General features: G+C 40.7%; 3 protein-coding genes across 7 annotated transcripts in view; all 3 read right to left on the bottom strand.

Moving 5' to 3' along the window:
• Window positions 1-680, bottom strand: part of LOC115134297 (nuclear pore complex protein Nup93) — a 36,514-nt gene extending 35,834 nt beyond the window's left edge. For 2 of the 5 annotated variants that reach the window (XM_065022597.1, XM_065022598.1), the window contains exon 1: window positions 381-680. In XM_065022597.1, coding sequence (XP_064878669.1) covers window positions 381-654 — 274 coding nt within the window. In that variant the 5' untranslated portion in view covers window positions 655-680. Of the gene's footprint in view, window positions 1-281 lie in introns of all 5 variants that reach the window. The other 3 variants (XM_065022600.1, XM_065022599.1, XM_065022601.1) reach the window with 3 other exon arrangements.
• Window positions 681-2,011: 1,331 nt separating this feature from the next.
• LOC115115566 (metallothionein B) lies at window positions 2,012-3,289 on the bottom strand. The gene is made up of 3 exons (XM_029644048.2): window positions 3,150-3,289; window positions 2,976-3,041; window positions 2,012-2,349 (listed from the first exon to the last, which is right to left on the bottom strand). Exons 1-3 carry the CDS (start codon window positions 3,172-3,174, stop codon window positions 2,258-2,260), a joined length of 183 nt encoding a protein of 60 aa, XP_029499908.1. The 5' UTR covers window positions 3,175-3,289; the 3' UTR covers window positions 2,012-2,257.
• A 7,522-nt stretch (window positions 3,290-10,811) lies between these two features.
• Window positions 10,812-12,088, bottom strand: LOC135573394 (metallothionein B). The gene is made up of 3 exons (XM_065022596.1): window positions 11,950-12,088; window positions 11,776-11,841; window positions 10,812-11,149 (listed from the first exon to the last, which is right to left on the bottom strand). The coding sequence occupies exons 1-3, from the start codon at window positions 11,972-11,974 to the stop codon at window positions 11,058-11,060; spliced, it is 183 nt and encodes a 60-aa protein (XP_064878668.1). The 5' UTR covers window positions 11,975-12,088; the 3' UTR covers window positions 10,812-11,057.
• Between the last annotated feature and the right edge of the window lie 1,351 nt (window positions 12,089-13,439).

The following is a 13,439-nucleotide window of genomic DNA, read 5'->3' as shown; positions in this document are numbered from 1 at the left end:
GCTAGCTTGCTATCGTGGTGAGCCTCTTACTACGAATAGATTTTGATATGACTGTCTACAAAAACCTAAATACGAATTACACATTTTATGCCATCAACATTAAAATAAGTCATTAATTTAACTAACGTTAGACAGGTACAAAGGAAAGCACGTTAGCAAACTGGCTAGTGTCATGCTTGGCAAGGACAGACCGCGTACTGATGAATGGTGCTAGTATCAGCTAGCAGAATAACTAGTATCATTCCTTGCTAGTTATAACGCGTATTAGCTGGGCAACTTACAAGAAGCCTAGATAGCAAATGATCCTTTCCCTTGTTCCACAACTAATAGTTATAACAGTTATTTTGCGCTTATCTCATTTTTCCCCCCGTCGTACATACATTTTACCCCGGCACTTCTGAGGTCTACGGTGATTGGATGATGTCTCGTTTTCCAAAACGACATTGCGCTTTTTACTTGTGGGCAGCTCTCTGCCGCCACCTGCTGCGCCGGAGTGTAATGGAGGTGGTAGATCGAGAAGTCACGCAACCTTGTGCCTATACCGTCATCATGAAGGAGTGGGATCTCAGCCTCCAACCCAACCCCCCTTTTGGTTGAGTCTGCCTCATCCTCATTAGGGATGGGGGCAAAATTATCATGCATTGCAATTGTCATTTTTCAATCCCTTCATGTGCTGGAATAACTGACTTTCCTAGTTAAATAAAGGTTGAATACAATATGCCTTTTTTATAAAGTGTGACAGGCCTGCTATGCCTAATTGGTAACTAAACACCCAAAAAGTAAACACTCAACATTATCTACTATTAATCACTCATCTCAAAGCAGTGTTGACATGCAGGTTGAACGGTGTTAGAACAGTTTATTCACGTGTCACTCCACGTTACAATGCGTGCGCATCATTTGTGATGTTGGCCAACCCATCTATACGTAAACAAAAAGTAGTGGAATAAGGACAATTAGGCACTTAAACTTATGTATGACAGACCTGTGTGTAGTATTTAGATTTGCATTGAAGATTAGATACCAGCAGGTAGCAGACACTTGGTCAAGGACAGGTAATAAGAGCTTAGATTTGCAGGAACCATTGAGTCAGGACTGTGTGACCTTCACATTAACCCCACAACAGTCTACTTGAGGGCCATACTTTGGTCCCCAGCAGCAATTGGTTCCCATGTGTCTCCCATCCAAATACTTACAAGCCTATTCTAGCCTTCATTGTTAGGGAGACACAGTATAGCATATTGTGGATACATTTACTCAGGCCATTTAACATTAAAAAATAAAGGGTTGTCTGAGGTGGCTGTCAATCCTGGTCTCAGACTAGACATATCTACAGGACACAAAATCGGTATAATATGTAACTTAACCTAAGAGGGTAACCAGAATCACAGACAACTAGCATTTTAACTTGATAGCAAGTTAGCTAACCCCTTCCCAAACCCAACTAGCTAAATATTAACCACAAACTGCTTGGAGTAACTTGTCATGGTCAACAGTGAGACAGTAGCCAAGATAGCGAGAAGTCTGTCCATAAAGCATTGCTCTACCTTATCACTAACAAGGCAGGTCCTACCGGCCCTAGTTGTCACAGCTGGACTACTGTTCAGTCGTGTGGTCAGGTGCCACAAAGACTTAAGAAAATTCCAATTTGCTCAGAACAGGGCGGCATGTCAATCGTTCATGGGTCAAAGTGAGAGGTTGACAAGCTGAATGCTCCGAGCTCTGTATAAACTACCAGCACACAGCTCTGACACCCATGCACACCACAAGACATGCTAAAGGTCTTCAATCACAAAGACTATGGGAGGTCAGATTGCAAACTAATAATTCACCTTACGGAACAGCAGGTAATGTGAAGACATGCTAGCACACACTGTTTAGTGTTAAACATTTTGTATGTGTTATGCCATTTACAGTTCTCTTTGATGTAGAGCCTTAGTGTTTGGACCCCAAGAACAGCTAATCTGTTAAGAATTCAATTTCATATTTAGACAAATTACCAGTACAAAAATTAAATGGAAACTGATGGTTAACTAAGCAAACCACCCACTTTTATTTGGAAGGGAATCAAGAAACATGTAGACACCAGGTTACTAAACATTGTGTTGTTACCCACCCCAGTAACCCAAATTAAAGTCAAACTTGAAGTTTAATGGAATTTATTTTCTTACATTTAACAAAGTACTAAGTCTAGGCTCAAGATGGTACAACCAATTTCGTAGGGAATGACTGCATTGTCACAGTAATGCACCAGGCCTCACTGACAACAGCTGGTGTCGCAGGTCTTGCCCTTGCACACACAGCCTGAAGCACATTTACTGCAGTCGGAAGGACAGCAGGGGCAGCAACCTGATGGGACAAAAACAAATGATTAGTGATGACCAATGACAGACTATTACAAAACCTATTAATAAGGCTCTAGGATGAGTTGTCAACTTGTCTCCCCAGTTGTGGTCAACTTAATTAAAGCCTTCCTAGTTCAGAGTCCTCTTGAAGAGCCTAATTAGGCTACCAGGTGTTCATAACTAAGTGGGAAGATGGTATTGACCAGTTGGTCAATATCATCTTTGAACTCATTGAGAGAAACCGTGTCTAATGGCCAACAGTGTCAACCATCATGCTGGTAAACATGTGTTAAAAATTACATTGCTTTTCATAAAAGTTGTGCATTTGAATTTCTGCCGAAATTGCAGTTATCAAATCATTTCCTTAGGTGAAGCCAGCATGAGAGAGAAGTCGGCGCTCAGGACATAAGACGAGTTTTCCCCACTAGTAATTACCAGTTGGGGGCCGTTTACGTGGATTTCTCTCCAGTTGTAAGTTACCTTCCCACTTGATTATCACATAGGGTGCCCAGCCCGTCCATTTAACGTGCCACCAGACCCAATTGAGAAGAGATCGGGTAAATATGCCTACATGGGCAATCTGAAATGGTATTTAGAATGCAAAACCAAAACAACAAAAAAAACACTTACTTTTCTTACAACTGGTGCATGCGCAGTTTGAGCACTTGCAGGATCCACCGCAGTTGCAAGAGCCAGCTACAAATAGACAGTTGCGTTAATAGATGATCAAAATGACAGGTAGTTGGTTTTCGAATAAATAGGCCTACATTCTGATTATATTAATCAATATACATGAAAACGTACTTTTAGAGCATTCACAAGGATCCATTTTTCAGTTTTTGATCGCGCTTCTTTAGTCAAATGAAGTATTTCAGCTTAATTTCACTGTTGAGTTGTAAGCTTTAAATTTCTCTTTGGCGAAGCACCGTTTTTATAGCGTCAGGGACAGACGGGTGCCGTGTGCAAAACAGTCTCGCGTTCAGACGATCAGGGTTTGCACCCGGGTTATTTCATTATACTGCGCGAAAATAATCAAGGAAGAGTTTCCTATTGTTTCCAAATTCCATAGCCTGTTACATAAACCTGATTACCACGTTGATCATCGATTAATTAAGGCTACACCTATATTTATTTAACTATACAAACATTTATTGGGATATTCTTTTGTTTTTAGGAATGCCTTCAATAACCCCCAGGGTCTGGAGTGTTGTAATCAATCAAGCCATTATATTGTTATTTTACAGGCACGATCTAATTGTAATGTTCAAATTCATGATGATTTAACTTGTTATATACTATAATCTAATCTGGACATAGGCCTATAGATTAGAATGCGATAAAGTTAATATAATTATATTACTTGTTGGGAAGAATTTGAATAGGCCTAGTGTTTATGGAAATATATATTAAAACGACGATTTACAAATCACTACATTGTTGACTGGTTTTCGGTTGGACAGTCATCGTTACCGTGCACAGTGCACACGGTACGCAAATTATTAAACGGTTCAGTTGTCACTTTTTCGGGAGTGGTGTGTTGTCATTGGTGCTGTGTTGAGAGCTTCCAGTCCCGTGCTTCCTTTATCTGCACACGAGCTGTGCTTATGAGCAACAGTCGAATGTGAATGAATCACTTTGCACATGTCGACTGAGTGTTAGTATTTTTCTAGAATATCTTGCCTGAGTAAATGAGCTGTGTCATACCACAAGCATTGTGCTACGTAATAAGAATAGTCACCGCCAGCAGCCAGACCTACAATTAATTACAAATGACAGAAAACAAAAACAATGATGCATTCAGAACTATTCTACATGCCTTTCATAAATACTTTCATATTTCATCATATATATATAAAACACATTTACCCTAATAAGAATCATGATCAAATACAGAAATATTTTCTAAACTCCATACAAATGAGTTATGAAAATAAAACAATGATGCATTCAGAACTATTCTACATGCCTATTATAAATACTTTAATCTTTCATCATGTATATGTAACGGATGTGAAACGGCTAGCTTAGTTAGCGGTGGTACGCGCTAAATAGCGGTTCGATCGGTGACGTCACTTGCTCTGAGACCTTGAAGTAGTGGTTCCCCTTGCTCTGTGGAGCGATAGGTAACGATGCTTCGAGGGTGACTGTTGTTGATGTGTGCAGAGGGTCTCTGGTTCGCGCCCGGGTATGGGCGAAGGGACGGTCTAAATATTTACTGTTACATATATATATAAAACAAATTTACCCTAATAAGAATCATGATCAATACAGAAATATATTCTAAACTCCATGAACGATGATGACTTCAAAGCACTTATTTGGTACTGTGGAATAATGTGTTCGCGACAAAGTAACTTGAGTGACAAGTGAAGTAATTTGCAATATATATATTTTAATAACTGCCTTTGCATGGTTATAGCTAGCTAGCTAACCTAGAAACATTGACAGTTAAAGATCGAGGACTTCGGTAAGATATCGTCTCGCTTTATCAAATGGGATAACTATATGAAATGCTTTGTATGTTCTGTCGGCATATCTCATGTCTTGTTGCATATGGAAATGGGGGAATAAATATACCTAGCTATAGTAAGTAGTGAACGTTGTTATCTGTGATGAGTTACAATCGCTGACTGTCTTGTGGATGTGTTCATTTGGGAAAGATAATTACTGAAAAGTTGCACTCTATTATTAACTATATTTTAATTAGTCATAGCTATGCCATCTATCTAGGTATCTGTTTATCTTTGTTGGCTATTTTGGAAGACTAGGAGGAGCCAATGCAATGAACATGGAACGCCGGGACACCCAGCGGGCGCCTGGAGTAAGCCGTTTCAAAATCAAATGTTATTTGTCACATGTGCCGAGTACAACAGGTGTAGTAGACCTTATCGTGAAATGTTGACTTACAAGCTCTTAACCAACAATTCAGTTCAATAAATATAGTTAAGAAAATATTTACGAAATAAACTAAAGTAAAAAATAAAAAGTAACACAATAACAATAAAGAGGCTATGTACAGGGGGTACTAGTACCTAGTCAATGTGCAGGGGTACAGGTTAGTCGATGTAATATGTATATGTAGGTAGGGGTAAAGTGACTATGCATAGATAGTCAACAGTGAGTAGCAGCAGTGTAAAAACAAAGTTTATGAGGGTAGTTTTCAAGTGGATGCAACATGCATGTGTAACGGATGTGAAACCGCTAGCTAGTTAGCGGTGCGCTAAATAGCGTTTCAATCGGTGACGTCACTTGCTCTGAGACCTTGAAGTAGTGGTTCCCCTTGCTCTGTGGAGCAATGGGTAACTATGCTTCGTGGGTGTCAGTTGTTGATGTGTCCCTGGTTCGAGCCCGGGTATGGGCGAGGGGACGGACGTGAAGTTGTATTGTTACATTGACGCTGTTGACCCGGATCACTGGTTGCTGTGGAAAAGGAATAGGAGTTAGCGCTAGTTAGCGGTGGTGCGCGCTAAATAGCGTTTCAATCGGTGACGGCACCGGGTATGGGCGAGGGGACGGTCTTAAGTTATTCTGTTTTACATGCATCTCCAGCAGTGATGATTAGATTTCATACTCATCTCAGAACAAGCATCCAGTAGAACAAACTCACAATATGTACTGTGATTGGTTATTTTCGTTTTAGTATTGTGCCTTCGCAAATAATTCAGACCCCTTGACTTTTTCCACATTTTATTAGGTTACAGCCTTATTCTAAAATAGATTCAATTGTTTTTTCATCCTCAATCTACACACAATACCTCATAATGACAAAGCAAAAACAGGTTTAGAAAGTTTAGCTAATTTATACAAATTTAAAAACGGAAATATCACATTTACATTAATATTCAAACCCTTTACTCAGTACATTGTTGAAGCACCTTTGGCTGCGATTGCAGCCTTGAGTCTTCTTGGGTATGACGCTACAAGCTTGGCACACCTGTATTTGGGGAGTTTCTCCCATTCTTCTCTGCAGATCCTCTCAGGGTCTGTCAGGTTGATGGGGAGTGTTGCTGCACAGCTATTTTTAGGTCTCTCCAGAGATGTCCGATCAGGTTCAAGTCCGGGTTCTGGCAGGGCCACTCAAGGACATTCAGAGACATGTCCTGAAGTTGTCTTGGCTGCGTGCTTAGGGTCGTTGTCCTGTTGGAAGGTGAACCTTCACCCCAGTCTGAGGTCCTGAGCACTCTGGAGCAGGTTTTCATCAATGATCTCTCTGTACATCTTTGCCTCAATCCTGACTGGTCTCCCAGTTCCTGCCGCTGAAAACATCCCCACAGCGTGATGCTACCACCACCATGCTTCACCATAGGGATGGTGCCAGGTTCCTCCAGACGCGACGCTTGGCATTCAGGCCAAAGAGTTCAATCTTGGTTTCATCAGACAAGATCATCTTGTTTCTCATGGTCTGAGAGTGTTTAGGTGCCTTTTGGCAAACTCCAAGTGGGCTGTCATGTGCTTTTTACTGAGGAGTGGCTTCCATCTAGCCACTCTAGCACAAAGGTCTGATTGGTGGAGTGCTGCAGAGAGGGTTGTCTTTCTGGAAGTTTCTGCCATCTCCACAGAGGAACTCTGGAGCTCTGTCAGAGTGACCATCAGGTTCTTGGTCACCTCCCTGACCAAGGCACTTCTCCCACGATTGCTCAGTTTGGCCGGGCGGTCAGCTCTAAGAAGAGTCTTGGTGGTTCCAAACTTCTTCCATTTAAGAATGATTTTTGGTACCCTTCTCCAGATCTGTGCCTCGACACAATCCTGTCTCGGAGCTCTACTGACAATTCCTTCACCCTCATGGCTTGGTTTTTTGTTCTGACATGCACTGTCAACTGTGAGACCTTATATAGACAGGTGTGTGCCTTTCCAAATCATGTCATATCAATTGAATTTACAACAGGTGGACTCCAATCAAGTTGTGGAAACATCTCAGGAATATCAATGGAAACAGGATGCACCTGAGCTCAATTTCGAGTCTCATTGCAAAGGGTCTGAATAGTTATCTAAATGAGGTATTTCAGTTGTTTTTTTTAAATACATTTTCAAAAATGTCTAAAAACCTGTTTTCAGTTTTCGTTATCGGCTATTGTGTGTAGATGGCTGAGGATTAAAAAAATATATATTCTAGAATAAGGCTGTAACATAACAACGTTTGGAAAAAGTCAAGGGGCCTGAATACATTCCGAAGGCAATCACCCTCAAGATGAACCATAAAATAAGCCCTTGCATGGTTACAATGGGCAAATTTAAAGGGATCCACCCATGCCTCACTGCAGTCACACAATCAGGGAATGTAAGGCCTCGCCCAGTTCCCTTTGGTACTTTCCATTTACATATATGCATGAAGCTTGATGCATCGTAATATAGCACTCCAGCTCAAGTAATTCAATCTTCTCTCTTCTATCAGGTGTTCATCCATAACCCTCACATGCGTGGCCAGTGGCAGGCAGCCTACCGTCTGAGCCAGAGTGCCCAGGACTCAGACATCTCTTTGCTCAACATCAACCAGGCATTGAGCTGCTTGACAGCTGGTACTGACGACCCAACACCACTGGAGACACGCTCCTCGTGGGCACCCAGACAAACCTGGCCTATGATGTACACGAAATTGCTGACATCTTCAACAGAGAGGTGAGCCAAGAACTGGACAGGAAGCTGCAGGAGTTCTCCAAAGCCCTCCGCTTCCATGGCAACCACTGGGAGTCAAGAGGCTGGATTAAAACAAATATAACTATACTGGGTTAAATGGCATGCCGTCTTCATGACTCTAGCCTAACTATTAAAAATACTACCTAGTCAAACCATTACTCTGTTCCAGCTGGCTGATAGGAGTTATTAGATCGGTTCAGTTTGGCATAGCACAGAGAACAATGAGAGAACAATGAGAAAATATTTGAAATAGACAATATGGCGGCCTACACATTGTTGGATGACTTCATGGAGCAATGTTTTGTTTTTTTTTTTAACTTTATTGACAGAGCGTTTTCTAAAGCATTTGTTGTCTTCTTCCAAGTTGGGAATTGAGGAAGTAGGCTATTGCCAAGTTAAGGTTGGTCGAAAATTCTCTATAATACACCAACAAGTACCTAACCTGTAAGTAAGGCTGAGTTAGCCTGTAACAATCTGACTGCTAGCTATCCTAATCCTAGCTGGGAACATGTCATTTAAACAAATCAGTGACTGTCTGCTGTTTAGGCCTAATGACTGATTCCAGATATCAATCATTCCAGATACCACAAAACATTCTTGATGAAACCTTTTTTAAAATTAAAAATAATTAAAGGCTGTATGTAATGTGTATGTACTTATGTTGTCCGGACCAGGACTGATCACTGGACTGGTTCTATATAAATCAGTGTTCATTAATCTGTCACGGGCCACACCATGTACAAGCTAATCTTACCCTTTTCCCCAGTCGTCAGAAAATCGAACCCAACGCGCGCATGCCCCCTTAGCACGATTAGCTATTAGGCTAGCTTGCTATCGTGGTGAGCCTCTTACTACGAATAGATTTTGATATGACTGTCTACAAAAACCTAAATACGAATTACACATTTTATGCCATCAACATTAAAATAAGTCATTAATTTAACTAACGTTAGACAGGTACAAAGGAAAGCACGTTAGCAAACTGGCTAGTGTCATGCTTGGCAAGGACAGACCGCGTACTGATGAATGGTGCTAGTATCAGCTAGCAGAATAACTAGTATCATTCCTTGCTAGTTATAACGCGTATTAGCTGGGCAACTTACAAGAAGCCTAGATAGCAAATGATCCTTTCCCTTGTTCCACAACTAATAGTTATAACAGTTATTTTGCGCTTATCTCATTTTTCCCCCCGTCGTACATACATTTTACCCCGGCACTTCTGAGGTCTACGGTGATTGGATGATGTCTCGTTTTCCAAAACGACATTGCGCTTTTTACTTGTGGGCAGCTCTCTGCCGCCACCTGCTGCGCCGGAGTGTAATGGAGGTGGTAGATCGAGAAGTCACGCAACCTTGTGCCTATACCGTCATCATGAAGGAGGATCTCAGCCTCCAACCCAACCCCCCTTTTGGTTGAGTCTGCCTCATCCTCATTAGGGATGGGGGCAAAATTATCATGCATTGCAATTGTCATTTTTCAATCCCTTCATGTGCTGGAATAACTGACTTTCCTAGTTAAATAAAGGTTGAATACAATATGCCTTTTTTATAAAGTGTGACAGGCCTGCTATGCCTAATTGGTAACTAAACACCCAAAAAGTAAACACTCAACATTATCTACTATTAATCACTCATCTCAAAGCAGTGTTGACATGCAGGTTGAACGGTGTTAGAACAGTTTATTCACGTGTCACTCCACGTTACAATGCGTGCGCATCATTTGTGATGTTGGCCAACCCATCTATACGTAAACAAAAAAGTAGTGGAATAAGGACAATTAGGCACTTAAACTTATGTATGACAGACCTGTGTGTAGTATTTAGATTTGCATTGAAGATTAGATACCAGCAGGTAGCAGACACTTGGTCAAGGACAGGTAATAAGAGCTTAGATTTGCAGGAACCATTGAGTCAGGACTGTGTGACCTTCACATTAACCCCACAACAGTCTACTTGAGGGCCATACTTTGGTCCCCAGCAGCAATTGGTTCCCATGTGTCTCCCATCCAAATACTTACAAGCCTATTCTAGCCTTCATTGTTAGGGAGACACAGTATAGCATATTGTGGATACATTTACTCAGGCCATTTAACATTAAAAAATAAAGGGTTGTCTGAGGTGGCTGTCAATCCTGGTCTCAGACTAGACATATCTACAGGACACAAAATCGGTATAATATGTAACTTAACCTAAGAGGGTAACCAGAATCACAGACAACTAGCATTTTAACTTGATAGCAAGTTAGCTAACCCCTTCCCAAACCCAACTAGCTAAATATTAACCACAAACTGCTTGGAGTAACTTGTCATGGTCAACAGTGAGACAGTAGCCAAGATAGCGAGAAGTCTGTCCATAAAGCATTGCTCTACCTTATCACTAACAAGGCAGGTCCTACCGGCCCTAGTTGTCACAGCTGGACTACTGTTCAGTCGTGTGGTCAGGTGCCACAAAGACTTAAGAAAATTCCAATTTGCTCAGAACAGGGCGGCATGTCAATCGTTCATGGGTCAAAGTGAGAGGTTGACAAGCTGAATGCTCCGAGCTCTGTATAAACTACCAGCACACAGCTCTGACACCCATGCACACCACAAGACATGCTAAAAGGTCTTCAATCACAAAGACTATGGGAGGTCAGATTGCAAACTAATAATTCACCTTACGGAACAGCAGGTAATGTGAAGACATGCTAGCACACACTGTTTAGTGTTAAACATTTTGTATGTGTTATGCCATTTACAGTTCTCTTTGATGTAGAGCCTTAGTGTTTGGACCCCAAGAACAGCTAATCTGTTAAGAATTCAATTTCATATTTAGACAAATTACCAGTACAAAAATTAAATGGAAACTGATGGTTAACTAAGCAAACCACCCACTTTTATTTGGAAGGGAATCAAGAAACATGTAGACACCAGGTTACTAAACATTGTGTTGTTACCCACCCCAGTAACCCAAATTAAAGTCAAACTTGAAGTTTAATGGAATTTATTTTCTTACATTTAACAAAGTACTAAGTCTAGGCTCAAGATGGTACAACCAATTTCGTAGGGAATGACTGCATTGTCACAGTAATGCACCAGGCCTCACTGACAACAGCTGGTGTCGCAGGTCTTGCCCTTGCACACACAGCCTGAAGCACATTTACTGCAGTCGGAAGGACAGCAGGGGCAGCAACCTGATGGGACAAAAACAAATGATTAGTGATGACCAATGACAGACTATTACAAAACCTATTAATAAGGCTCTAGGATGAGTTGTCAACTTGTCTCCCCAGTTGTGGTCAACTTAATTAAAGCCTTCCTAGTTCAGAGTCCTCTTGAAGAGCCTAATTAGGCTACCAGGTGTTCATAACTAAGTGGGAAGATGGTATTGACCAGTTGGTCAATATCATCTTTGAACTCATTGAGAGAAACCGTGTCTAATGGCCAACAGTGTCAACCATCATGCTGGTAAACATGTGTTAAAAATTACATTGCTTTTCATAAAAGTTGTGCATTTGAATTTCTGCCGAAATTGCAGTTATCAAATCATTTCCTTAGGTGAAGCCAGCATGAGAGAGAAGTCGGCGCTCAGGACATAAGACGAGTTTTCCCCACTAGTAATTACCAGTTGGGGGCCGTTTACGTGGATTTCTCTCCAGTTGTAAGTTACCTTCCCACTTGATTATCACATAGGGTGCCCAGCCCGTCCATTTAACGTGCCACCAGACCCAATTGAGAAGAGATCGGGTAAATATGCCTACATGGGCAATCTGAAATGGTATTTAGAATGCAAAACCAAAACAACAAAAAAAACACTTACTTTTCTTACAACTGGTGCATGCGCAGTTTGAGCACTTGCAGGATCCACCGCAGTTGCAAGAGCCAGCTACAAATAGACAGTTGCGTTAATAGATGATCAAAATGACAGGTAGTTGGTTTTCGAATAAATAGGCCTACATTCTGATTATATTAATCAATATACATGAAAACGTACTTTTAGAGCATTCACAAGGATCCATTTTTCAGTTTTTGATCGCGCTTCTTTAGTCAAATGAAGTATTTCAGCTTAATTTCACTGTTGAGTTGTAAGCTTTAAATTTCTCTTTGGCGAAGCACCGTTTTTATAGCGTCAGGGACAGACGGGTGCCGTGTGCAAAACAGTCTCGCGTTCAGACGATCAGGTTTGCACCCGGGTTATTTCATTATACTGCGCGAAAATAATCAAGGAAGAGTTTCCTATTGTTTCCAAATTCCATAGCCTGTTACATAAACCTGATTACCACGTTGATCATCGATTAATTAAGGCTACACCTATATTTATTTAACTATACAAACATTTATTGGGATATTCTTTTGTTTTTAGGAATGCCTTCAATAACCCCCAGGGTCTGGAGTGTTGTAATCAATCAAGCCATTATATTGTTATTTTACAGGCACGATCTAATTGTAATGTTCAAATTCATGATGATTTAACTTGTTATATACTATAATCTAATCTGGACATAGGCCTATAGATTAGAATGCGATAAAGTTAATATAATTATATTACTTGTTGGGAAGAATTTGAATAGGCCTAGTGTTTATGGAAATATATATTAAAACGACGATTTACAAATCACTACATTGTTGACTGGTTTTCGGTTGGACAGTCATCGTTACCGTGCACAGTGCACACGGTACGCAAATTATTAAACGGTTCAGTTGTCACTTTTTCGGGAGTGGTGTGTTGTCATTGGTGCTGTGTTGAGAGCTTCCAGTCCGTGCTTCCTTTATCTGCACACGAGCTGTGCTTATGAGCAACAGTCGAATGTGAATGAATCACTTTGCACATGTCGACTGAGTGTTAGTATTTTTCTAGAATATCTTGCCTGAGTAAATGAGCTGTGTCATACCACAAGCATTGTGCTACGTAATAAGAATAGTCACCGCCAGCAGCCAGACCTACAATTAATTACAAATGACAGAAAACAAAAACAATGATGCATTCAGAACTATTCTACATGCCTTTCATAAATACTTTCATATTTCATCATATATATATAAAACACATTTACCCTAATAAGAATCATGATCAAATACAGAAATATTTTCTAAACTCCATACAAATGAGTTATGAAAATAAAAACAATGATGCATTCAGAACTATTCTACATGCCTATTATAAATACTTTAATCTTTCATCATGTATATGTAACGGATGTGAAACGGCTAGCTTAGTTAGCGGTGGTACGCGCTAAATAGCGGTTCGATCGGTGACGTCACTTGCTCTGAGACCTTGAAGTAGTGGTTCCCCTTGCTCTGTGGAGCGATAGGTAACGATGCTTCGAGGGTGACTGTTGTTGATGTGTGCAGAGGGTCTCTGGTTCGCGCCCGGGTATGGGCGAAGGGACGGTCTAAATATTTACTGTTACATATATATATAAAACAAATTTACCCTAATAAGAATCATGATCAATACAGAAATATATTCTAAACTCCATGAAC

Source organism: Oncorhynchus nerka, linkage group LG9a (genome assembly GCF_034236695.1).
Source record: "Oncorhynchus nerka isolate Pitt River linkage group LG9a, Oner_Uvic_2.0, whole genome shotgun sequence".
NCBI classification, from domain to species: Eukaryota; Metazoa; Chordata; class Actinopteri; order Salmoniformes; family Salmonidae; genus Oncorhynchus; species Oncorhynchus nerka.
The sequence above is the reverse complement of the archived record's forward strand: the minus strand, read 5'-3'. Positions and strand labels throughout refer to the sequence as shown.

What these genes read in the sequence shown, in the direction of transcription:
- LOC115115566 (XM_029644048.2), bottom strand. Translation starts at nt 3,174, where the DNA reads ATGGATCCTTGTGAATGCTCTAAAA. An exon ending in TCCTTGTGAATGCTCTAAAA is followed by an intron (nt 3,042 to 3,149) that starts GTACGTTTTCAT and finishes GTCTATTTGTAG; the next exon opens with CTGGCTCTTGCAACTGCGGT. An exon ending in ATGCACCAGTTGTAAGAAAA is followed by an intron (nt 2,350 to 2,975) that starts GTAAGTGTTTTT and finishes TTGTCCCATCAG; the next exon opens with GTTGCTGCCCCTGCTGTCCT.
- LOC135573394 (XM_065022596.1), bottom strand. Translation starts at nt 11,974, where the DNA reads ATGGATCCTTGTGAATGCTCTAAAA. An exon ending in TCCTTGTGAATGCTCTAAAA is followed by an intron (nt 11,842 to 11,949) that starts GTACGTTTTCAT and finishes GTCTATTTGTAG; the next exon opens with CTGGCTCTTGCAACTGCGGT. An exon ending in ATGCACCAGTTGTAAGAAAA is followed by an intron (nt 11,150 to 11,775) that starts GTAAGTGTTTTT and finishes TTGTCCCATCAG; the next exon opens with GTTGCTGCCCCTGCTGTCCT.